The 24,668-nt window shown below is 32.4% G+C and overlaps 1 protein-coding gene and 1 long non-coding RNA gene across 6 annotated transcripts in view; both read right to left on the reverse strand.

Annotated features, from left to right (window-relative positions):
* LOC119632726 overlaps nucleotides 1-13,671 on the reverse strand; it is a 55,239-nt gene extending 41,568 nt beyond the window's left edge. Inside the window, exons 1-2 of the long non-coding RNA XR_005246812.1 lie at nucleotides 13,509-13,671; nucleotides 3,097-3,133 (exon numbers count right to left, since the gene is read on the reverse strand). This is a non-coding gene — a long non-coding RNA (uncharacterized LOC119632726). The remainder of the gene's footprint in view (nucleotides 1-3,096; nucleotides 3,134-13,508) is intronic.
* The window catches only part of LOC119632721 (supervillin), a 297,800-nt gene that overhangs the window by 247,695 nt on the left and 25,437 nt on the right, over nucleotides 1-24,668 (reverse strand). For all 5 annotated transcript variants that reach the window (XM_038025795.1, XM_038025798.1, XM_038025797.1 and 2 more), the window contains exon 3: nucleotides 24,508-24,668. In XM_038025795.1, coding sequence (XP_037881723.1) covers nucleotides 24,508-24,668 — 161 coding nt within the window. The remainder of the gene's footprint in view (nucleotides 1-24,507) is intronic.

Consider the following 24,668-nt stretch of genomic DNA (forward strand, 5'->3'; position numbering starts at 1 on the left):
GACGGACAGATAGTTTCAGGGTTTCATGATCATTTTCTTAATAAAAAGAGGATCTATCTTGAGTCCTTCCAAGTGTTGCATACTTCCGCACAAACTTAATGCACCCTAGTAGCACGCATGGTGCAGCGCATCAGAAAAGAACACAAAGTGGAGGATATTTACATATAATCCCAAAGCTAATTTTCTTCTTGCGTCTTGTTTTTTAAATTTTTTTTTTTGTCAAAATAATTATGTTCATTATATATGTGTATATATATATATATATATATATGTATATGAATATATTTTTAATGTATTTAAGAAGTTTGATATTTAAACTGATATCAAATGTAAAGTTCATTTTTACAATATAATAAATTAATTGTTTCATTTCAAGTCAAGCAGAAAAATTCATTTAATTAGTGGACTGACCGATCGCCTTGACTGCTTAAAGCAAATATTATTCAATGATAATTGATTTGATTTGTTAAATTTTGCTTTTTAATTTCTACACTTGGATTTAATTCACCTTAAAATGTTACTTGAACAATGATCTCGAAACTCAAGCCCAATCCCAGTTCTACAGCTAGAGCCTAAGCCCGCCTGTTTATCTCATTCGTTAAATTGGAAAATTTGAGAAATTTTTTTTTATTTAATAAAATGAGAGAGAAATTTTTCAAATCTAATCGTTTATAAGTGTAAGTCAATCAGCATTAGAGCATAAGAATTTTTATTTATTTAGTTAAGCGCTTTTTCAAATGTTACAAGAAATTTCGTAGTATACATCATATATATGTGTAAATTGTGCAAATATCATTACAACAATCACATCAACTAAGCCAGAGATCTTTGGGTAAATGTCAAAGCGATAATGTTGACTATTTTACTATCTAATATCTACCAAATGTTATGTTATTATGTAATTAGTTGGATAATTTATGCTTAAATATGCATATACATATATGCATGCACATATATATATGTATGTGTATAGCATTCATATTCTAAAAATGTTGTCTCATATTCTATGAAATTGTTGTCTGAGATATTGGGCTGAAAATTTTCATGCCAAGCAACCCACTGAACTACATATCAAGACCCACATGTTTATTACTGCCCAAGCACATGCATATACATATGAAAAACTATATATATCGTAAATATTTACACTTGCATTTAGTGTTATTTGTGTGTCCTATGTTTATATATATTGTGTGTTTGTACATGGACACTCAAAATATCAAACACGTCCGCACACAACCGTAACCGTAACAATCAGCCAAACCATCACGTTTTACGTGCACGAATTTCTGGTGACCAAGGCACTCGAGAGAGAATTATTGCCACAGCAAGTTAGACATTCATACTTCACTACATATAATATATAATATATATATTTTTATACTTATTTGTAATTACGTTATATTTTTATACTATCGTATATGAGGAGTGCAATTTAAACTGAAATTTATTCCTTTCTATTCAATTGCCTAGTTAGGCCAGGCCAGGTCTAACGTAGCGGCATGGCCTGTTTGTCCGTTAACGATTATCTAGCACAAGTAGAAAACCTTATAAGCTAGGCGTCACATGTATTACTTTACTCCTAATAAACTTGTTTCACTCTAGGAATTTATTACAGATCTTACCCATATACATATAAACGGCCATTTACATTCTTGTCCTGTAAGTGTGTGCAGTATATGTTTATGAAAGTGTGTAGGTATGCATTTATATACTGAATTCAACCTGTAAATAGGTATGTGGGTAAGTGATAGTTTTTACAGTCAATATATGATAATAATTATCGGCCAATAATCTTAAAAAGCCTTTAAATTATTAAAGCCGGACGGTGGAATAAAAAAGTTTACTTAAAATACGATAAACTAGATATTCTCGCTAACGCTATGAACTAAAACTAAACTGTATTGATTTTTCATCAATTATTAAATCCATCTTTAAATATAATTTTAATTTCTTTTTAATTGCGAAGAACACGCCTCGCTCATCCTATCACAGACAAAAAAAAAAAAACATTGTAGAAGCTGAAAAAGCCTTTGGATTTCATAGTAAACAGTTTGATAACATTGTAAGCAAAAATAGCTGACAATGTCCACTTACTACTAGGAATGTTTCCAAAGGATCCCTCTCGCGGAAACACACGGCATCTGTTGAAATCGCCCTTTTATCTTGTCAACATCTGTTATTCAATTAAGGATTGGGATATGCAACGCCCAGAACGAAGCGTCAGAGACCCCCATAGAGTATACATATTCTGGATCAGCATTAAATTCTAAATCGATGCAAGTATATTCGTCTGTCCGTCTGTCTGTCCATCTGTGTAATGTCTATGATGAATATTCTTCTAGTCACAAAAATAAAGCTATCGTCTTCAAACTCGTCAGAAACATCGGAAGTTGTTGCACGCATGAAAAACGTGCGATGAAAAACCCCACAGAAACAACAAAAACTAGGAGCACTCCTGTTGTCATCGATTAAAATTAATTCTTATCCTAAATGTATGTATACTTAACAGTATCTCTGACGTTTCCTTTTGTGTGTTGCAAATGTTTCTCACATTGGAAATATACTGTACTGGAAATATATCCTTTGCTTTTATGCTGAGCATAAAAGGCGCCATCTTGTCGGAATTCATGTCGACAATTATATTGAGCCGCACTTTTCGTGATATGAACAAGGTCCATATTTTAGGCCGACGATCTTACTACTTTGCATGTTTTGTGTTGCGAAGGTTAACGAAGGCGAACGCTGGTGTCAACCGTATGGGTCACTTGGACCTTCCGTATATGGATTCAATAACTTAGCATAACATTGTACTCAACCGTTGAGAAAATCAAATCGAGAAAAATAAAGTTGACAGACTCCTACAAGGAGAAGCTGTTTGTCCTATTGAAGCTGTTTCTGATGAGATGAGACATATATAACAGTTCTGAGTGTTATTTTAGTTAATTAAAATCGCTATTTAGTTAAATATTTTAAATTGAAAATTTTTACCGATTTTCACTACATAAGCGAATAAGATATCATGTAATATTTCACTGTGTCAACTACAGTCATAAACAATAACTTATGCATCTTTATTTATGCATCTAACTTTACCTTTATTTATTTTCCAGCCTTTAATGACATTTCTTACCTGCAATTAAAAAAATGGAAAAAAAAAACATTTTTTGTATTTAAAAATTATAAAAATGAATTAATATTTATAGAGAAACATAAATTGCATAAACTATACATAAATTACTGTCCTACGGAATACGATTATTACTGGATTATTACTGGAGCATGCAGGCAACATTTCTTTTTTCATTCATTTTTCACCAACAAATCCTAGAGCATAAGCAATGAAATTTTTAATGCATTTATTAGCAAAACTGAAAGAGGATTTCTGTTAAGGATGATGTAGTAGATGTAGTATATCAAGCTATGAATATTAATGAATGAGCACATTAACGCATTGCAATCATGATAATAAAAATGGAAGAAGAAGAATAAGAAGAAAATATCATTGTATGGCCAAGAGAGTTTTTTTTTTTTGCTATGAAATTTTTTTTTTTTTATTATTATTATTACTTCCTAATATCCTTAATATGTTTTCACAATGAAGCTCGGAACAGGTTCGCATCGCATTCCAGCATTTCCATATTCAATGCTGGGTCTGTCTTTCATTTTTCCTTTCTCCCTCGTTCTCTCTCTCTTCCTCTTCCTATCGTTTTTTTTCTTTCTCTCTGCGTTCCTCTCCCACTTGCTCTCTTTCTCCTTCTTAAATATAATAATTAAATGCTATTATGGCAACTAAACCTTTAATGCTGCGTAATGCATGGAAAGCCCCCGAAAATTTACATTGATTGCAATATGTTTTAAGGTCCAAAAAAAATCAAATATATCTTATATATAGATCAACAATACGGTGAACATGTAAACCTAAGCAAGTGTCTACAGTCCACCATTAAATGGCCTCTACCCTACCCTACCTACTAACCTACTAGTAACCTACAGCTATCCATATGTCCACTTTTCAAAATACGGCGTTACATGGGAGGTGATCAAAAGGAATGAGAGTCCGATCCCAACCATTTTCAAAGGCGTTTCATCAAAATATCTCAAAAATTACGGCTTGTAGCTTGAGCTTGTGAGAAAACAAGTCAGATAGACAGGCGGACGGAAGGACAGATAAGAAAATGATACCGAACCGATCGATACAACAAAAGATGTATCAAGCTTAAGTCCTTCTAAATGCTGTATACATCCAAACAAACTTAGGATATAAAGAGGTCTTTAAATCGTCTTCACATTCAAACGAGGCCTTTTTAGTTCCTCTTGCAGACGACCGTCAATAGCCTTCTAAGAGAGGAAACTAATTTACTGTAGTATTTAGAAAAATGCATTTTTCTTTTAAATTGGTTGCTTTGAAGCAGTTGCAGTTATATTAAATAATGTTCCCACCACTTTTCAAAAACTCGAGATATACGTTTTGGCAAAAAAATCTTTAATTTGGCTATTTGGTCTTTCGGTTTAGTATGATCAACGCGTCTTCCCTACTCGGCTGATAGTGATGGCGGTCAGAACGTAATGATGAAAAAGAAAGAGAAGGGACGTGGCCGCAACCTCAGTATAGCTATGACTAAAGAACACTCTAACACACTTGCGATATGAATCCATGAACGCTGACTTGATAGTCACGATTCCTATCCATTCGGTTACTCTTGCGGATTAGGCCTTTTAGATGAGTATATCTGTTTGTCTTTCCCCTTTAAAGTTCACAAATATTTGAGCAGAATAAACAATGTCAAACTTGTTCGAGCTAAGTTCTCAAAGTTTTCTTCGACTTCCTTTCGAGAGATGCATTATTTTTAGGCAAACCACTACTGCAAACTAATGCTTAAATTCCTTCCGTCTCTTTACGATTTATCAAATGTCTTAGGGAAACTCTTTGGTGAATTTTCTTTAAAAAGTCCTCAAACGGGTCGCATAGCCTTCCTGTCGCCATTTAAATTTAAGAAGAAGAAAGCATATGTAACGATTACCGGATTTGCTTGACAAGATTAGTTTGGGTTTTTGCCGAGAAATTCTTGTCCTAAAATTAATAATGCGTCCTAACAATCCCGTAGAAAAAGGTGCTTTTCACGACTAAATCAAATTACGACAAATCGATCCTTAAGATATCGTAAAAGCATGAGCTTTATCTCTCATAATCTCAACCAATAGATTTACCAATCGATGCAACCTATAGTTTACTATAGTAATCCAGCGTAATTTTTTGAATTTCTTTTTATTTTTCATTCTATGATGCTATTGATCCTGCGTAGAGGTGGCCGTAGTCTCAACCATTCCTGGTTTAAATTGAATGCTTTTGATGACGCGAATTTAATAGAAAATTATTCACGTAAAGCTTTTCCAATATTTTTAACGCTTTCTCCTACCGACTACTTGACTTGAGAGCCCCAAGTAGCTAATTGAAAAGCTATTACGGCTTAAATAATTTAATAAAAGAATTATTGGTTTTCTTCATTAATACTTGAGGCTTCACTCCTCAAGACTTCTGTTCCTCCTTCTTATAAAAACTTTTTTGAACACCTCCACCTAGACTTGAGTAGCAGACTTGAGTATGACTTTTGAATGGAATATTCTTATATACGTTAAGAAGGTCTTTGCGTAGCGACAACCCTTTCAAATTGCGAAATAACACATCTTGGCAATGTACGGACAAAGTATACGGAACAATCTAAATTTCACATATCCATTTCATTCTCTGATGCATCCATCGGTCGATTAAAGTGGAAAAAATACTCTTCGCTTTCTTTTACTTCAATTATAGTGGTCTCTGGTTATATCTATACATATATATATATATGGATATCTTAGAAACACATCTGTTAAAATTGTTTAGTCATTTGAGCTTTTTGGGGATTGCCTCTCTCCTAGCACTAGCTCCGTTGTTACTGGTGCAAGTAACATAGTAATGAGTCCATGTATCATTTAAACTCTTGCAGATTGCATGGCTTTGTGAGTCGTCACTTGGTAATATGCGTTGTGCACATTTCGGATAAAACTTTCTCTTATGCATATGTTCTTAAAAAACGCTAATTACAATTCTGCTGACATATGTACCTTGTCGACGAACCTTCCCTACAACACTCGGAGGCAGTAGCGAGTTTTTCTAAATTTTCTTCTTTTTTTTTTTTTTTTTTTTTAAGTAATTGCTTAAGATCTCTAAATTTCGCTCTATTGTAAGAATAAATAATTGACTTATATTGTGATAGCTAAAGACGATCGCTGCTCAAAGCGTAAAGGTAAGCGCATACCATACAACCCATACACGAAAAAAGTAACCTGAGTGTCTTTATGCTGATGCGGTTAGATAGTAAATTCTATAAAATAAAGGAAAAATAAAATAAAAAGTATAGCGATCTGTAACATCATTTTCAAGTGTCTCACGCGGGCGAGCCAAAATTGATTTCATTTATTTACTGACTTACAATCTACGCAAAAAACACCTCTTCATCATGCATAGAGCACAGCGCGCCTTAAACAATGTTAAACATTGGGATTAAAATCATGTTTATCATATTATTAATTAATTGATATGTTTTAATTGAATTTTTTTTTTTTTTTTTTTTTTTATTGTAGGTTTTAGTTGCTCCCTGCCTGCTTAAATAAATATGTTTCAACAAAATCTCATTAAACAGCGTCAAAAACAAACCCACACGTCATAGTTGCCGTCACGTATGATATAAAAAATTGAAAAAGTAAATTTACATAAAGAAACCCGTTATAAAACGATATTATTCGATCTGTTGACAATGAAAAAAAGTGTGAAAATCTTATATCATTAACTTTTATTGTCTACGAATAATTACGAGTAGAGAAAGAGAGAGAGAAAGAGAGAGAGAGATCTTGTCTTAATTATTCCCACTTTCATCTTTTCTTTCGTTTATCTATATCTCTTTTAACTGCAATACTTCTCATACGTAGACTTGTAGACGTGTAACTTAATTAGGGCTTCACTTTGCAGATTCGTTCCATAGAACCGTTACTTCGCTATAGTGGCGGGCTGTTAAGGCGATTTTAGACAGCCTATCAAGTTTAGCTGTAAATCGACGGTTTTCTCTAGAGATATTCAAGCTTCGTTCCGAGTTTTTTGACAGCTATAGGATGTCGGTGAATATTGCTAGATCGAACTTCTTTATGGCCAAACACAAATGACATGAATTTGTAGATTTTACTTGCGAGCATTCGATACTTTTTTGCTAAATTCTAACGTTGCTATGTTTTCGAAAATATTAAAGAGAAAAGAGAGAGAGAGAGAGAGGGAGCGCAACTGCAAAAGAAAACTTTCTTCAGTGAATTGCACGCTGCGCATTTATATCGAGCATAAATGCGTATATACATGTCTAGGCATATCTATGTATATCTGCTTGTTATGTACATGTACATATCTATGTGCACAGGATATTCACTTGTCTTTAGGTCAAAGGAAACAATTTACGTCTAATATCTAACGAAGAAGCGAAGCTATCGCTTATTATGTTGTGGGCTATGCAAGTATTGTTTGTTAATAGACCGATCAGAATCAAAGCGATGCCCGATCGTGGAGAACAACTTTACAACGAAGATTGTCGAATATAATTTGTAACCTACGCCACTTAAAGCCACATGAGTCGAGGTAATCGTTAAACGTAATATTATGGACCAATCAATGTATGCAACATCAGGTCATTACAAAAAACACGCGATAAACTTGGATGAAAATATGCGCAGAGCATATAGTTTGTATTCTAGATACAGAAGCTGGCGACCGGCCGATATAATCGTTGCTCTGCATTTTTTGAGCCAATCTACGTAAGATTACCTATCTCAAAATAAGACGTTATCCGAGGATTGGACCAAAAAGTGTTCGAGAAAGAGTTCCCTTTTAGGGCCAAAAGACCAGTCGCTCTACGTAAAATATCATGTTAGGATATCTTAAAAACTACGACTTGACGATTGAGCACAAAACATGCATAGTGAGGCATTAGACTGAAAGACAGACAAGCCAATCTAGAAATATTTTATTTAAGTCCCTGTAGATGTATATACATACATAGATCCGTACAAAGTTATTATGTCCTGGACTGTAAATGGGTTATGGGCCTAAAAAACTTCGGACAGTTACACTTGACAATGAAATTTACGATTTTTCACAAGAGATAAGATTTCACATCTTACAACGATTTTTCAAGATATTGGCTTCTTACACTCTACGCCTAATACGTTACTACTACTACGTTACAATACCAATGTTTTACTGGTTTGTGAAACTACACTAACTACTACATAAGGCGGCTTCATTGCAATATATATTGGCCAAAGCAAGGAACACAGAAAGTTAATAGATCAACTAGGTGCCCGACATTATTTCGCCGATAAAATACCATTAGTAGGCGATCACTTTAGTATTTAAGGAAATAAACGATTTAAGGCAAAGCTTGAATTAGATTAAAACAAAAATGGATCGAGATAATAAAATAGTTCACGGCTGTCAATTGCAATTAGCCTATGATAAAAAAAACAGAAACTTGACTTGACTGAGCCGTCCTCTATATAGATGTAAGGCACGAGAAGATTTGATTCACTTTAACACGAATATTGAATTCTTGTTGAATTTAAAAGTTTTTACACCTGGTTGCAGGCGTGTCATCTCACAAGTTACCGACATAGTTGCATTTAAAGGCTTCAGACAAGTTGTGGAAATATTGATACCTAAGATTTAGATTGATACTTGTGCTTTGTGCAGGATTGCTTTTCTCTAGGATTAACTTTATCCACGATCTTATCCAAGACTGAAACCAATTTAATTGTTTAGAGTAAAAATATTAAGCGAAAACTCTCGGGAGTCAAATCAATTAAAATCTTTTCGAGATCATTTTGCTTAAATCTGTCAATCAAGCACTTGGACCTCACTATTGGGTCTAAGTGACTGAAACTGATAACTTACAAAGAGGCACGAATCAAGGTATAGTTGGTTAAAATAAAGCGGAGGAACAATGCGTCCGAGTAAGTGATGGGGTTGCCAGTAAAAGGTGCTGAATACTTATGATATATATTGCTATATTGTTTTATTGCTATATATATGTATATTGCTATATATATATATATATATATATAGATTGCTGAATGAAAACATCGTTGTTCACATCGATGCTCACATTACGAAATCATAAGTATTCAGCACCTTTTACTCGCAACCCTTCGCTTACTCGCTTACGCATCGTTTCTCCGCTATATATACGAATATTAAATATATCTATGTACGCATATATATATTTTATAATTATTTAATAAATTCAATTTTTTTTTTTTTTTTTTGCAATATTTATTTACCTTTTTATTCTGACACTGCTGCAATTGCAACAACACTAAGGTTCTCGCGCTTCTCAATTTTACTGCAAAAATATATATTTTACACCAAAAATTACGCACAAAATGCAAAAAAAAAAAAAAAAAATAAGATAATAAGTAAGAAACTTTATATCCTTGAATTTAACTCAGTGCGAAATTTTTTTTACTGCGTTTGTTCGTTTCTTTTGGTATCGGAAAAAAAAAAAACATGAAAAATTTTAACCATACACATGGAAAATGAAAAAAATATATTGATCTCTTGTTAAAAATTGCGTTTTTTTTTTTTTTCGTTTTTGCCAGGGATTTGAGAATTTCGTGGTTTTAGCTATAAAGGTGCGCAAACTTAAACTAAGCGAATTAAGTCCCAATTAAAAAAAAAAAGAAAAAACCAAAAAATTTCACAAATACTTTCTGATTCTGATGTTTCCAATGATAATAAACGAAAAATATGTAATTAAATGTCACGCAGAAAATGAAATAAAAAAAAAAAAATAAAAATAAAGAAATAATTTATAAATAAAAAATAAAACAAATATTTGATAATATTTGATAAAGCAGAGGTAACTTTCTTCTGACAGTCGTTGCCCGAAATGAGGCAAAGTGATTCGGAAACATGGCAGAAGTGAAACACAACAAGTTAAACGGGTAGGAAAATTATATTCGATTGTGATAATAAGAAAGACAAAAAAATTGAAAATACTCAATTTTCATGCTTTATAATACGGAATGGGCGTGGTTGATTTGTTCTATTTTCAAAATAAAAGCCACTTGCCGCATAGGTGTGCTTTTGAACCTGGTTTTTGCGCCTTATAAAGGTATTGAAAAAAATTTGAATTTCGATACGCTACAACACTGGGTAGGTGTGGTCAATATCTTCCATTTTTGCACAAGTACGACATCACTGACCATACAATATTGCGCAAAACAGCAATTTTCTGTTCCTTTTAAAAAAAAACCGAGATGTTGTCAGCTTACGTGGTACTGGGGGCGTATCCTTCGACCGATTCGACTTAATTTCAACTTCCAATGTTTCTGACAAATTTGAAGTCGATAGCTTGATTTTCGCGGCCAAGAGAATGTTTACAACATACACTAAACAGACGGACAGGCGGACAGGCGGACAGACGGACCTCTTCAAATCGATTTAGAATTTGTTGCTGATCAACAATACAATCCTTTGTAGGTTCTCTGATGCTTCCTTTTAGACGTTGCAAACGCTTTGACAAAATGAATATACCCCTTATAGAGTTGTATTCAACTTAAATTACTGCCGTAAGAAAATCATAGCAAAAGTCCAAGAAATGCCTTTTCCCTAAATTTAATATAAGCTATTAACTCATTACGAATGATATATTCAGGTGAATGTTGTATAGCAAGCAGTTTAGCTATTATCTTCAGATTTAATCCTTGAAGCATACGCCAATGCTTGCTCCGAACATGGAAACAACGAAATATTCTGGTTATCAGCATAATTTTCAAAAACTAGTCACTTCTGCTACCGCTTTATGACCTATTTTGCGTAAAACACCTGAAAGCCTGCGTGCATATGTGCTCGCTTGAGCTGGACTACTGATATAAAGAACGATCCCCACAAGTGATGCCTGTCTTTTGAATTATGCCGCAAATGGTAGCACTTTCCTGATTGGCTGGTAAGCATCATGTCGGTAATTTCGTGATTAAAAAGACGATTCGCAAAGCCTCACAAAAAGTGCATTTGCATGCACAAAACTAGTAGTTACTAGTGTGAAGAAGGTCCTTCCAAACGCTCAAGGACGATCGTTGACAATAAAAAAGCCATTCAAATGTCCCAACTTTAATGACCAGCCATAGAAAATATTCCTCTTTAAGTCGATTACAAAAATATTTGCTATCAGACTTCCTTTACACTATCCCCCCTCTCTTTATATCTCTCCTTCTCGCTCTTTCCCTTATAAAAAAAAAAAAAAAGAAAAAACATAATTTATTATTCAGGGCCCATAAAAAATTACAGTTATGTAGCGCCGTAAGCAAGTTAATCGCTTTGGCCTGTGCCCGATCCGTGGATTTACGTAACACCGAATGACTCGTAGCGTGATATAGGACTATAGGTCTACTGTCTACATTATACATGAAGTGATGCCTATTACAAAAATTTTATCCCAAGTTGTCACAATAGTGAATGAATTTTTACTAAAAAATTTAGATCATTTGCAAAACGTAGGAAGAGTATTTTGTCTTTAGATTTGGATCTTTTTCTTTTGCTTCTCATTTTTGTTTTTGTTTTTTTTACAAATAAGAAAAAAGGCACATAATAAAAAATCGTTAAGTTAGTTAGTTATAACTCAAAGAAGAAATTCAACAATTTTCAAATGAAAAGAACCAGGCAAGGTAAGCCCAAAAGAACTTAATGTCCATACACTTCTTTCCTCTCACTATATGTACTTTTATCAGCAGGCAAAGTTCAAAGAACAAATAAAACAAACGAATTGAGCAAAGAAAACATATATGGGCACAAACATTCTTGATGGTGCTCATATACAATTACCTAAAAACAAAAAAAACAAAAATAAAACAAAAAAAGTAAAAAAGAAGAAAATTAAGTTAAGAAAGAAATACAAGAAGAGATTACATATGTAGTTGAAGACGAATATTTTGGATACTTCTATACCAGCATCGATCAATTTAATTATAATTTGGAAAAAATAAACGTTTAATTAAACAAACTATTTTCCATTAAAAGGAGTAAGCGATAGGCGCGGCCTCTAAACTAACAATCATTTGTCTTTTTGTCAACAATTATAAATCAATTTTTTAATAGAGAAATTTAATGAATTTTGTTAAAGTTTAAATGTTAAGAGCATTTTCTGCATATGAGACAAGTTGAATCGTTGCGTTCGGGCAAGGCCGACCTTATTCGGCACTCTTCATTCAGCACTCATCATAAAATATCAAAAATTTAATCTTAAGTCATGCAGTTGCAACCCAAGCGACTGCTCTCAACCAATTTTCATCAAAGAAAAAGGTTTAATTTCTGCAAAGACTTTACAAATATAACGGTATTCAAAATCTGATTCCGTTGAATGCCAACTTTTCACATTCCTCTATGGAACTTTTCGGGAAAAGTATTATTAGAAACCATCCGAATTGAATACATTTGCGATAATGTTCGGCTATATACCAAAAGAGGATAAACGAAGCGTAAACGTGATGACTAGACATGATTAAAAAGCCAACTCTGTCGGTAATTCTATAATAAATATATGGTTAGGAAAATTTCAAACATCGCAAATATATCTTTATGGAATTTGACAAATTCAAGAAATCAATCCAATGATCATCAAAACCTGTTCGCCAATGCTGGAAAGCAATCTTTCAACAATGCTAAGAAATTGCATCAATTTTTTCAATAAAATTCTTAACCATCATCACGAACGAAGCATGGGGATCTTAAACTGCCTTAAAATATTGACTAAAAGCAAGCCTGCTCAACTTTCTTGCCTTCGGTATTGTAAGCAAATATATTGCAAGTAAGTATAGTAAGTATTTTTCTTTTTTAATTTTAATTTTGATTTTCAGCATTAATTTGATAATAATTTGATCGAGCCATCGGCTATTCAAAATTATCAAATGAAGACGAGCTAATCCTTAAACTTTTGTTCTATATCATATTTTAATTGTATTGTACTCACATGTCATGTGCGTTACAAATTAGATAAGTAATTTAAGGAATGCTTGGCTACTAACGATTACACAGAAAATGCTCCAGACACTAAATTAGTGAAAAACAAATACAAAACCAAAAAAAGAAAAGCAAACACACACACGCACACACACTCATAAAATCTGTTTAACAGACAAAGAGGAGCACTTTCGAAAAATAAGATAAATCCAACATGTAAGCAAATAAAAAAAAAAAAAAAAAAAAAAAGTCTACAAAAAAATAGCAACAAGAAATTGTGAACAAAACATTTATTAGTGCAGGCAAGCAAGCAAGTAAGCAGAGGCGCTTAAAACAAAAAAAAAAAAAAAAACAAAAAAAAGGAAAGGAAAACTTACGAAAAAAAAAGAATATGTACATATATATATATATGCGTATATAAATAAATAAAAATCGCTTTAAAAAAAGAAGTTAAGCGCAAGTTTAATCTTACACTTGTTATATCTACGCGTAAGTTTTACTTTAAGCACCTGAGCACCTTCTTAATGCACTTTCAATACTTTCCATACACGCACACAATACACTTTTATTTTCTAATTGTCACTAATCTAGTTTTTGTTTTTTTTTTTTTTTTGTTTTTGCCTTTTTTTGTTTAATATTTTTATATATGTATTTATTTTATTACAATCCTTGAAGCTTTCGAGCAATTTGATGTGTGTTTATGCGGCAACTTAACTACAATAACTAACTAACTTTGCTAGTACACCGTTGGCATACAAAGGTTCTTATTACATACAAGCTCACGTATGTATGCGAATGTACGGAGTTTTAACGGCAGAAAACCAAAAGGCAGACAGACAGGTTTGATTTTGATGGTGCTGCTTGCTCTTACATTTAAACCAGCGACAATAGCAATGCACACTGCATGTATAAAATTATCCTCTTTTCACACAACTGCAATCAAAACAACAGGAACAACAACAACAACAATTATTATTATTGTGCCTGCATATATATATATATATAGACGACTCATTACTCGCTATAGTAGCATTCTAGTAAGCGTGTCTGCAAAAAAGTTATTATGTGGTCTCATATTATGTAGGTGTGCGTGCATACGTATACGTGGGTATGTATTTATGCTTGTGCATATACATAGCATAGTTTGCAATCAGCTGTTTTATTAGTATGTGTGTATTGTTGTGTATATTGGATTGGAACTGTTGTCATAGATATTTTATAAAATCCAACTATCTACTCCACTACATAAACGAAAGGAAAGAGAGAAGCTCTTCTCTAATTCTCCAATTGACGAGTTGCCAATGCGTTCAAACAATTTAATACTGTTTAATACTGTAAACGAAAAATTTATAAAACTTATTTGTATGACATAATTTAAGCGATAAAATGATCTTTCTTTCCAAGCTCTTTTTTTTTTTCGTAGTAAAATAAATACAAATCAATGTAGAAAATAGAAAAATAATATATATGTTGCATATGTAATAAATAAAAAATTAAATAATATATGTAAAATATTTAATAAATGTAAGAATTAATCAAAAAAGAAAAAAATTAATAAAAATTAATTAATATACTTAATAAAAATTGTTTTAAAAAAAAGTGATAAAAATAAAAATAATATTTGTGTTGTATGTTAATTATAAATTTTTGTTCAACGAATGTCAAGAAGAGGATGTGTCATATAATGGTTCGGTTTTGACAATCCTGTAAGACAAAACTGTCATCCAGGGCATCATATATTTAGTGTTGCGTATGCTATTTTACAACACGGATCATGGATCATTTCACAAGTGATTCTGTAATAAGTACCTTTCCTGGTTATAGTCAATGTAATGAGTCCAAGGTTGAGCACAATGGATCTGTAACAGACTTGTTATCCATAACACGGCGCGTACACTATGTGGGCTTATCTTACAACAGATTAGCATGCGTCTTCATCTTTACAAAATTTAGCTAATATAAGAACTGAAGCCGGGCTGATCATGCAATGCGTAAAAGATGCACACATTGGGCTCTTAAACACCAAGGTGTGGATTACGATTTTCCGAATCGAATTTTCTTCAGTGATGTGGCTTGGTTTCCGCTTGGTGGATATGTCAGCAAGCAAAATTATCGCATCTAGGGCAATGAAAATCGACAAATAACTTTCCGAAAACCGTTGCAGACACTGTAGCGCGTGATAGTTGGTCCGAAGGCTTGTACTTTTTCGAAAATTCGCACGGGGAGGGGGGAATGACACAAACCATCATTCCTGAACGTGCCGCGAGGCTCCTCAACTTAAACATGTCTCGCGACAATGGTCCCAATGTTAGCATTCTATTAATATATTTTCAAAATACTATATATATTTCTTTTTGTAATATTTAAATACGTAATCCTGGAATATAATGAATCTATTAGTTTTTCGTTGATCCGAGGACATTGCCAAAAAGACGAAAGAGGGGAAAAAGACAATATGCTATAGCTGTAGGAGCTTATGAATAGTATACAAAGTATGCAAGAAGAAGAAGAAGAAGAAGTATCAGCTATGTCAGTCTATGTGTCTATCGGTTATACGTTTGTCAAAATCATGCGCGCAAGCTTCAAACTTTGTTTTGGAAAAATGAAAATGTTGAAATATTCATAGATAATTTATATTGGCCCCAAGACAAAAATGCAAGCAATATTAACTCAGTTGTTGAAGTTAACTTGCCCACCTTGTCGCACCATATTTAATATCATTTCATTACAATTAACTGGCTACTGCTCTTGAAAATTAGAAAGTGCTTACAATACTGCTTAAAGAGACCTAACTACCATTGAGAGTATCTTACTTTTGCCAGTAGCAACTCTGCTTAATCGGAAAATGAAAAAGAGAATGAGAATGAAGACGAGAACGAGACCGAGACTGAGAGAAAGAAAAATTATTTCATTCGGCTGCAAATTAGTTGAAAACTATATTGCAACTGGTGAGTCTGACCCCCGTCATAGGTAACAAATTTGTTTGTATTTGCGCATAAGCGGTCTGCAAAAAGCATTACTCGACAACACGAGTATACAATAAATAATACAACCTTTATATATCTGCTATGCTAAGTATTTAACAGCAATCTACTACGTCTCGGTCCTTTTTATTGAACAAAAACAACCTGCCTGTCGTACAGCTTTGTGTGCACTGTACGACAATCGCTCTAAATCGGGATAATAAATTCGTAAAAGAAAATTTTCATTTTTACTATTCTTCCGTGCATTTCCGTGCATCGTCTTCATTTCATTATCGTTAACAATAAACGATCCGTAGCTTTTATTCGTTTAATAATTTTTGAAAGGATTATTTTTTTTTTTTTTTAATCGTTTATCATATCCTTAATCTTAAAGCGTACAAATTGCGTTTATATTGCGAAACTTTTTTTCTTTAAGGTTTTAGAGAAACCTACATAACCCACACTAATATTTTAGATTGCATTGAGTCCGTCCGTCAGTCCTTAGTAGCTATAGTTCATCAATAATAATAATAATACCAATAGTAATAATACAATATGATTTAAAATAATTCACGCACACTGTACGATATAAACCTTCTACCTTGTTATCAAATCTTACATATAAACTAATAAAGAATATTAAAAAATTTCATTCAAATCGCAAGAATCTGCTGTCTTGCTTTTTGTTTTTTTATATATACGCGTGTGTATGTGATAAGGTATATATATATATATATCCATTAGCTTTGCTTTGCTAGAATCTAGGCTTGGGTTACTTAGGCCCTGTTTGAAACTAAGATAGGTGGATCGGATGGATAGGAAAAATTACAATGATTCTAAAGCTATATTTGTCTCTCGTAAAATTAACAAAATTCTTAAACATTTACGAGTTCATTTAATTTATAATTTTTCTGTTACTTTTCAATGTTTAACAAAAGTGAAAAAAATGAATATAACATAACTAACTTGAACAGTTAGTTTAGCTTGGATAAATAGAAAATAACCGTTGCCTTTGTTAAGCGGCGCTAAGGCAAGCGAAGACAAGCACCTATTGCTAATAAATAAATACATTTTTGCTTTAAGAAAATGGATATAACTGTTCACATGTAGATGGCGTTGCCTATAAACGATAACATTTTCTATTTACCTTCATTCATTGTCTGCAAAAAATGTTAAGTAAGTCGTTAAGTGGTTTAATAAACTGCTACACAAACCATCTATGTCATGTTTTTTTTTTGTTTTGTGGAAATTTTTCTGCTTTATTTTGCCTTTTCATATAACCAATCAAACAAGACATAAGAATAAGCCCGATTGAAGTTGTAGAAGAGAGAAAGGGCAGCCGTACGCCGGTTCAGTTAGTGATCGTTTAGCAAACGAGCATTCATTATAACTACGGACACGCACCAAACAGAATTAATGCATGCTCTATTACTGAGTAACAGTTCATATACAGTTCTTAATTTGCCCATCACACAAGGATGATGGGTGTATTCATATTTTTAAAACATTTGCAACGCCCAGAATGAAGCTTTAGAGGACCAACAAAGTATATATATTCCTGATCGGCATCAAGTCAATTCTTATCTGGTCCAAATTAAATATTTCGCCAAATCGATCGGTGAACTTTACAAGCATTCTTCTTTCTCTTCTTTCCAAATACGCGGCCACTGCTCCACAGGGACAGAGATTATAGTTAGGAGGTGAGAAAGTTAATATACTATTTTTTTTTTTTTTTTTTTGATGAGTTACATAAAATTCATATAGATCGAGGAAATACATATATATATATATTGTAAGAGAATATAATTAAGTTATATTGCATAATACAAATTTTACATTTAATATCACTACAAGTTAAAAGGAGTGGCAGGCATTTTTTTAATAACTAATTATATGCAAAATGAAAAACAAAATGAACAATAACTGAACAATAATTATTAATTTTAGATAAGAGGTAAAAATTTCTAATGTGACAATAAATGAAGAGCTGACGAAAGTGGTAAAGCATATAAATGAATAGGTTACCGCGCTAAGTGAAGAAACCCGTTAATAAATCAAAATTAATTTTGGTCAAAGCCAATGCAAAGCTATAGAGTTTGCAATCCATACTATCAGTGATTATACAATAAGAAACGGGTAGTAGACGGCACATTTTTCTGCTTCTGTTATTGTTTGCTATGGGTTCGAAGGCTGTTATATATCCATCTGTATACACCAACATTACACAGATACAAAAGCTTACGCATATGTAGTTTGCTTTCGAACTCAACCGTTTGCTTATCTGCCAATCGATTTTATCATTTAACTTATGGTTAACGAGTATATTTGTGATGGGTGAAAAGTAGCGACTATTCGTTATTTAAGTTGTAATTTTAATAGAAAACATTACAGCCGGGTAAGGTCGACTAGTGGACTCTCTACACCATTTTCCCTAATACAGTTATTTATTCACTTTGGTGATAATACACATAAAATTACACATTATATATATCATGCATTTCACGAAGGCCCTCACTTTCGACGGTACTCAAAACGTCAACGTAACGTTATCCAAATTGACCAAACTTATTATCCTTATCAAAGATTTTATTATTTTCCAGTTGCTTCCGTCATAAAAGACATCACACAAGTTAACAGTTTAAGGATTTAATATTTCATGATAATTCGTACATGCGATGATGTTCAAAAAGTCGTAGACCTACTCGACCCAACTTCCAATCAGTTAAATTATACATAAAATTACTCTCGCGGACCAGTTTTCATCATAAAAATCAAAAACTCAACAAATTTCGGCTTATTTTTCATTAGAATCCTGATATAGAATTGGATGGGAGATCCAGAAAATAGACCTGCTTGATACAAATTCTGCAAATTTTATTTTTATATCAAACTATTATTATTCGCAACACTTCATGAAAAAATATTAAAAATTAGGTATTTTCGCCTTTGTATACAGTTTCACTTGTCGGAAATTCGATTATATGGCAGAGGTTTCAAAGAATCGCCCGACCATCCGATCCAAAACTTTCGCGATTCCACAAGCGTTGTTTGGTATAATAAAACATTTTCAATGTTTGAAATATTTGGAAATCAAGAGGAGACCAAACATAGTAAAGCGAACCAACTAAATTATATTTATAAATAATTAACTTAAAAAATATAATTAAAAATAAATCTTCATTTTTTAGATATTGTTTGTTGTCGTTTGTAAATTCCCTGATATTAGTTGAAAAGAACAATGGAGACGCAGTTATTACTACACTGAAGACACAATTCGATCATATTCCGTTTAAACTGTGAAAAATACCCAAATTCGGGTGACTATCGCTGAGCGTGAAGTTTCAAGAAGTAATCGTACGTACATGAAAGTATTCTTTCACATTGTGTCCAACAAATAATACGATTCGGAAAGAATCAAGATATTGATGTTCAATTTCATTACACATCATCGTATCTAACTAATGACTTTTCAAATTTTATTAATTTTTCAACCACCTATGCTTAAGTATTATTCATAAAATCTAAAAAAAATGTATATATATATATATATATATATATATTATTTCATTACAATTTAATCCAATAATTATAGCCATCAAATTCATACTGTGTGCTTAACGAGTATACTCGTCATAGTTTAAATGTTGCGACGCCATTAGCTGTTTAAAATATTTGTACGGGTATTAGGGCTATGAGCAAACTTTATGCATACAAATATGGATGGATAAAATGGATATAGATGCTGAACTGCCAAAACAAATAAAAGTCATTGGTCATCAAGTTCAACGCTTTTTTTAAGACTTTAATGTCAATATCAGCCTTAAAATTCATGCCTTTTTCTTAGGCTGTTTTCCAAACTCTTTAGAAGAAATTATTTTATAGAAATAATTTACACTATACATAGTACTTATGCATTGCATAGCTTTACAACAAAACAAATCCACACATTTTCTGTTCCACCATCTAGGATAGGATGGGATATATTAAGTTAATCAGCGCATTTGTAATACCTCGAAGAAAGAAATTCATAGTCCACCTAATGACGATGATTTTTTCGTCATCTGCCCGTCTATGGCGAAGTTTCTCCTGATTGTTACAATTAAGTTTCTTCTGCAGCCAGATTAATATTGAAAATGGCTTAAATCGCTCTAAGGACATTGCTGCAGTGCTATATAAACTGAGAATACCCTATACTGCTCATAAACTTCTTTAGATGCAGGGTAAATGTTGCAATGAATATTTTACAAAAAAAAAAAATGGATATAATCAACCACGCCCACTCAATATTATAGAATTTAAAAAGTTGCGTTCTTGCGTTTTTCTTCTTTTTAGTCGTTTTTGGGTCTAACGAAGATGGCCGTCGGCCATAACTGAATCCTTATTGGCTCTCTTTTTTATTCGCTTTGCCCGAAACACTTATTAATATCTGAATTTCCACATTCGCTCATTCACCCACGAGAACTGTTCATCGCTTCATGATTCCTTTCTCACACCCTACAAGAAAACAATTACTATCTGATTTGAGGTTTTTTTGATCGATCTGATCTTGTGTGAACGGTAGATTACCTAAATCCAATTTTCCAATTTTTTTTTGAGAATCAATCACTGAGATTGTCTTTGCTCGACATGAAAATGAAAAAATTTAGTACTTTATGACAAAAACAAGTGAACAAGAATAAAATCTTTCATAAGACCATTCAATTTAATAAGCTACAATAGCCTCAGCGTACGCTTCAACTCACCTCCTACATAAGAGATTCAAACCAAAAGTACGTTTTTACATGAAAATAATACGTAAATCTTGGTCTATTTTATCAAGAAAATCAATGCAGAACTGCGTTAGGTGAAGTGATGTCGATCATGTCTGACTATAATGGCTTCACATTTCCACTGGTCAATATCTAACCGAATCTAGATCTAATCTAGCATTAGATGTGAAAAAAATCGTTTCGTTATTTGCGCCCCCATACTAATAGAAGAGCTTTAATTTCAAGAAGTGAAAAAAATATTGCCGCTATATCTAGATCTTTTGATGAAGAATCTAATCTGGGAACAAATATCCTCCCCATTGTGCACTTACAGTATAAGACAAGGCCCCAATGGGCCTGGTAATGGTAACTGGCAAGAGAGCAGGGTTAGTAAAAGTAAAAGTCAATGAGACAAGCGCTTAAAGGAAAATTGTTTCACGTTACGTTGTTTGATTTTGTTTATCAGGCCGGAATTAAAAATCATTTGACGATCGGCCGTAAACTACTTTGCAATCTACTAGAAGTCCTTCATTACGATCGAATTTAAACGATATCCCGAGCGATGAAAAATTTCTTTACGATGCACTATATGAATCATTCCTTAATGGAATTATTGATCATCGGATTGGAAATTTTATTTCCAAGTAGAAGAACGTAATACAATTGTAAGATGTTCAAGCTTTGAAGCCATAATTCATGGTAATCTTAACTAATTAAACGATTTTTTCTTTTATTTGTTTAAGCAGAGTTTTATTTAAGGTTTTTTTATTTCTTTTTGTTTTTTAAGTTAATAACTTTTTTTAATACAAAAATTATAAAGAATTTTTTTTTATTAAATTAAAAAAAAATTTAAATAAAAAATTTCATAGAATAAGGCGACATTATGAAAAAGAAAACAAAAAAGAAGAGAAAAACATTATTTCAAATTAAAACGAAAAGAAAAATAAAAAAAATTATAAATTTTATCATTAACTTTAAGAAAATGATTGTTCATAAATGCTTAAATTAAATATTTTGCTGAAAATATATAAAGAAAATATTTAAAAATAATTTTACTTTTATATAATAAACAAGAAAAAATATCGACTTGAGCCGAATTCGTTACACTCATCACCTTTACGGTAAACATTCTTCGTATCTATGATAATCTTTCAAAAGCATACATACATACATATGTATCGAAAATGCAAAAGGATGAAGAAAATACGATATTATCACATACGTAAATAGATGAGAAAATTTACGGAATTTCTTTGATTCGAAGTGAAAGGTGTTAAGAATGACGTGAGAGTTTTGCATTTATCTGAGAATCTCAAATCTAAAACTAAATTTCTATTTACGATAATTGTCGTTGCTTTGATAGCCGTTTCAATCCAGAGAGCTATCTAGAGCTCCCGAAATAATGTGACATCAATTTGATTAAATGGATTGATAGATGGACATTCAATCAATCTGATAACTGATGGTAAACAATGACATTTAAGAAATTATTGATAATCACATCTTAAGTTTCGATGATAAGTATAATGTAGAAATTCATCTAAACTTTTATTTAATAGCATTTTCTGCTCTTCAATTGTTATTTGAAAATAATAGAAAAATAATAATAATAATAATAATAATAATAATAATGATAATGATAATGATAGTAATAATGAAAAAGAAAATCATTGGCACACAAGTTGCAGTCGTAAAACTTTTTATAAAACTAAAATATTTATATGGAAAGGAAAATAAAAAGATTTTTTTAGGATATAAGAAATATATGAAATTTTACAAATAAAAAATCAATCAAATAATAAGAAATTCATGAATTTGTTAAGTGAAATATTAAAATTAAAAAAGAAAAAAAATTGAATTTTTTAAAAATTCGAAAACGCGAAGAAACAACTCTTTAGAAATATATTTTCGAAATTGAAAATTTCATTTTTAACGCACTTGAGGTGTTTTTTTTTGTTTTTTTTTTTTTGATTAAATTATATTTTGTTTTTTAATAATAATTTTTATAATTATTTTTTATTTATTTATTTATATATATTTTTTTGTTTTCAAAATAAACCGATTGCCATAATAACTATAACACCGATTATAATTAAGAGCATTGTTAAGAGATCGTTATTTGTAAGGGTACCCAATGTACAAGCGACAACAATGTGCTCTAAAAGGGTTAAACCATTCACCATATACCTCGGTTCCCCGAAGGCATTCACCACAGTTTGTACATCCGCATTAGCACTTGTACGGGCTTTCTCATCGTCAATGCCGTTCTCCTTTATACCGGATTGCAATTGCAATCTTAATCTTAAATTATCATCCCTCTCAATAAAATTGTCAGCATCGTGACTCTCCTTAGCAATTTGTAACTTTTCCATATTCCCTTCTATGTCAACATTCTCTTTCTCAAATATTTCATTCGCTTCCGTTGATGGTATAGTAAATTCGTATTTGATTTTCTCTTCCATTAAATTCATTCGAATTTGTGGCGTTTCATAGACAAGATTGCTCCTACACTGACATATTGACGTTTCGTTAGTTACGCTACAATCCAACAATTTGCTCTCTGCATTTAAATAATCATTCAGTACTCTTCGCTGCTCGTTATCAGAATTCGTTTTATCATCGTTCCCGCTATCGTTTAGCACTTCAGCGTTCATTTGAATTTCATTTTCGTTAACATAATTGTTATGATTAATACTGTCACCTTTAAAATAAATGTCAGTCCAGCTGTCATTAAGGCGTTTCTCAGCCGATTCATCTACAACTTGCAATTTTTCATCAACCAAAATATCTTCTTGCTTACGGGTATTTTCTTCGTATATTTGCAAGATTTCTTCTTTTTGTAAATTCTTACTTGCGCTCCGATCAAAGTCCAAGAATTCTTTAGATTGAATTTCTTCAGCTGGTGTCGCTTTAAGCAAATTGGAATCGTCATCGCTTTGAGAGCTCTTAGACTCCGTCAAACTTTGCGACAATTTTTGGCCGATGGGCGGGCGAAAAATGTCCTCTACTGTTGATGCGGTTAGAGGCTCGCCATTAGAACTATTTATAGCGACTTCAGTTATAAAAGTATTGCTAATGGCATATTTCGTATTGTAATGACTTTGCAATTGCAGGGTAGCATTAGCGTTTGCAAGATTAGATAAAGGAAAGTCGGCTAGACTTACATTACCGGAATCGGGATTTGAGCATATCTCTTCGAGCGAATTTAATGATTCAAATTGTGTAATTCGCTCGTGTGGATGACAGTGATCTGCTTCTAGAGCTTCTAGAGGCCTTTCTATAATTATATTTAATTTGCTAGCATAAATTTTATTAAAATTATATGAAAATTTCTCTTTCTCTTTTTCTTCCTTTTCCTCTATCTCTTTCTCTTCGTCTTCATTTTTATTATCTTTGTTTTCCTCATCTTTTTCATTTTCTTCTTCACTCTCTGCCTTTTTTCCTGACATTGGTAACATATTGATAACGTCTAGTACATTTTCTAGCTTAGTTATATGAGTATGACATGGACTAGCATTCGTGTTAGTATGACATGATTCAAGGTAACTAATTTGCGGAATTAAATGAGTAGTGGTAGCAAGACAAACATTGGCTTTAGTAAATGGTTTAGTAGTAGTAGCTGAACTGCAAAACGATAAAACATGTTCAACGGCAGGCGAAGATGCATCTGGATTAGATTGAGGAGTATATAAGTACATAACGGTTGCAGTGGTATTAGGTGGTAACGCTTTATCTGAGGAATTACTCGTAGTTTCGTTACCTTGATTCCTTGGGGAATTCTCATCTACATGACCAAATATCTGAGCCAATTCCTCGGAAGAATTGTACTGAGATGGTGACGAAGAATGACCGTTCTGCGGCCGTGCACTAATTATATTCATATTATTAGACGTTGATTGTACCGGTTGCTGCGGTTGCGGT

The sequence above is a fragment of the Glossina fuscipes genome, unplaced genomic scaffold (assembly GCF_014805625.2).
Source record: "Glossina fuscipes isolate IAEA_lab_2018 unplaced genomic scaffold, Yale_Gfus_2 1, whole genome shotgun sequence".
Taxonomy (NCBI): Eukaryota; Metazoa; Arthropoda; class Insecta; order Diptera; family Glossinidae; genus Glossina; species Glossina fuscipes.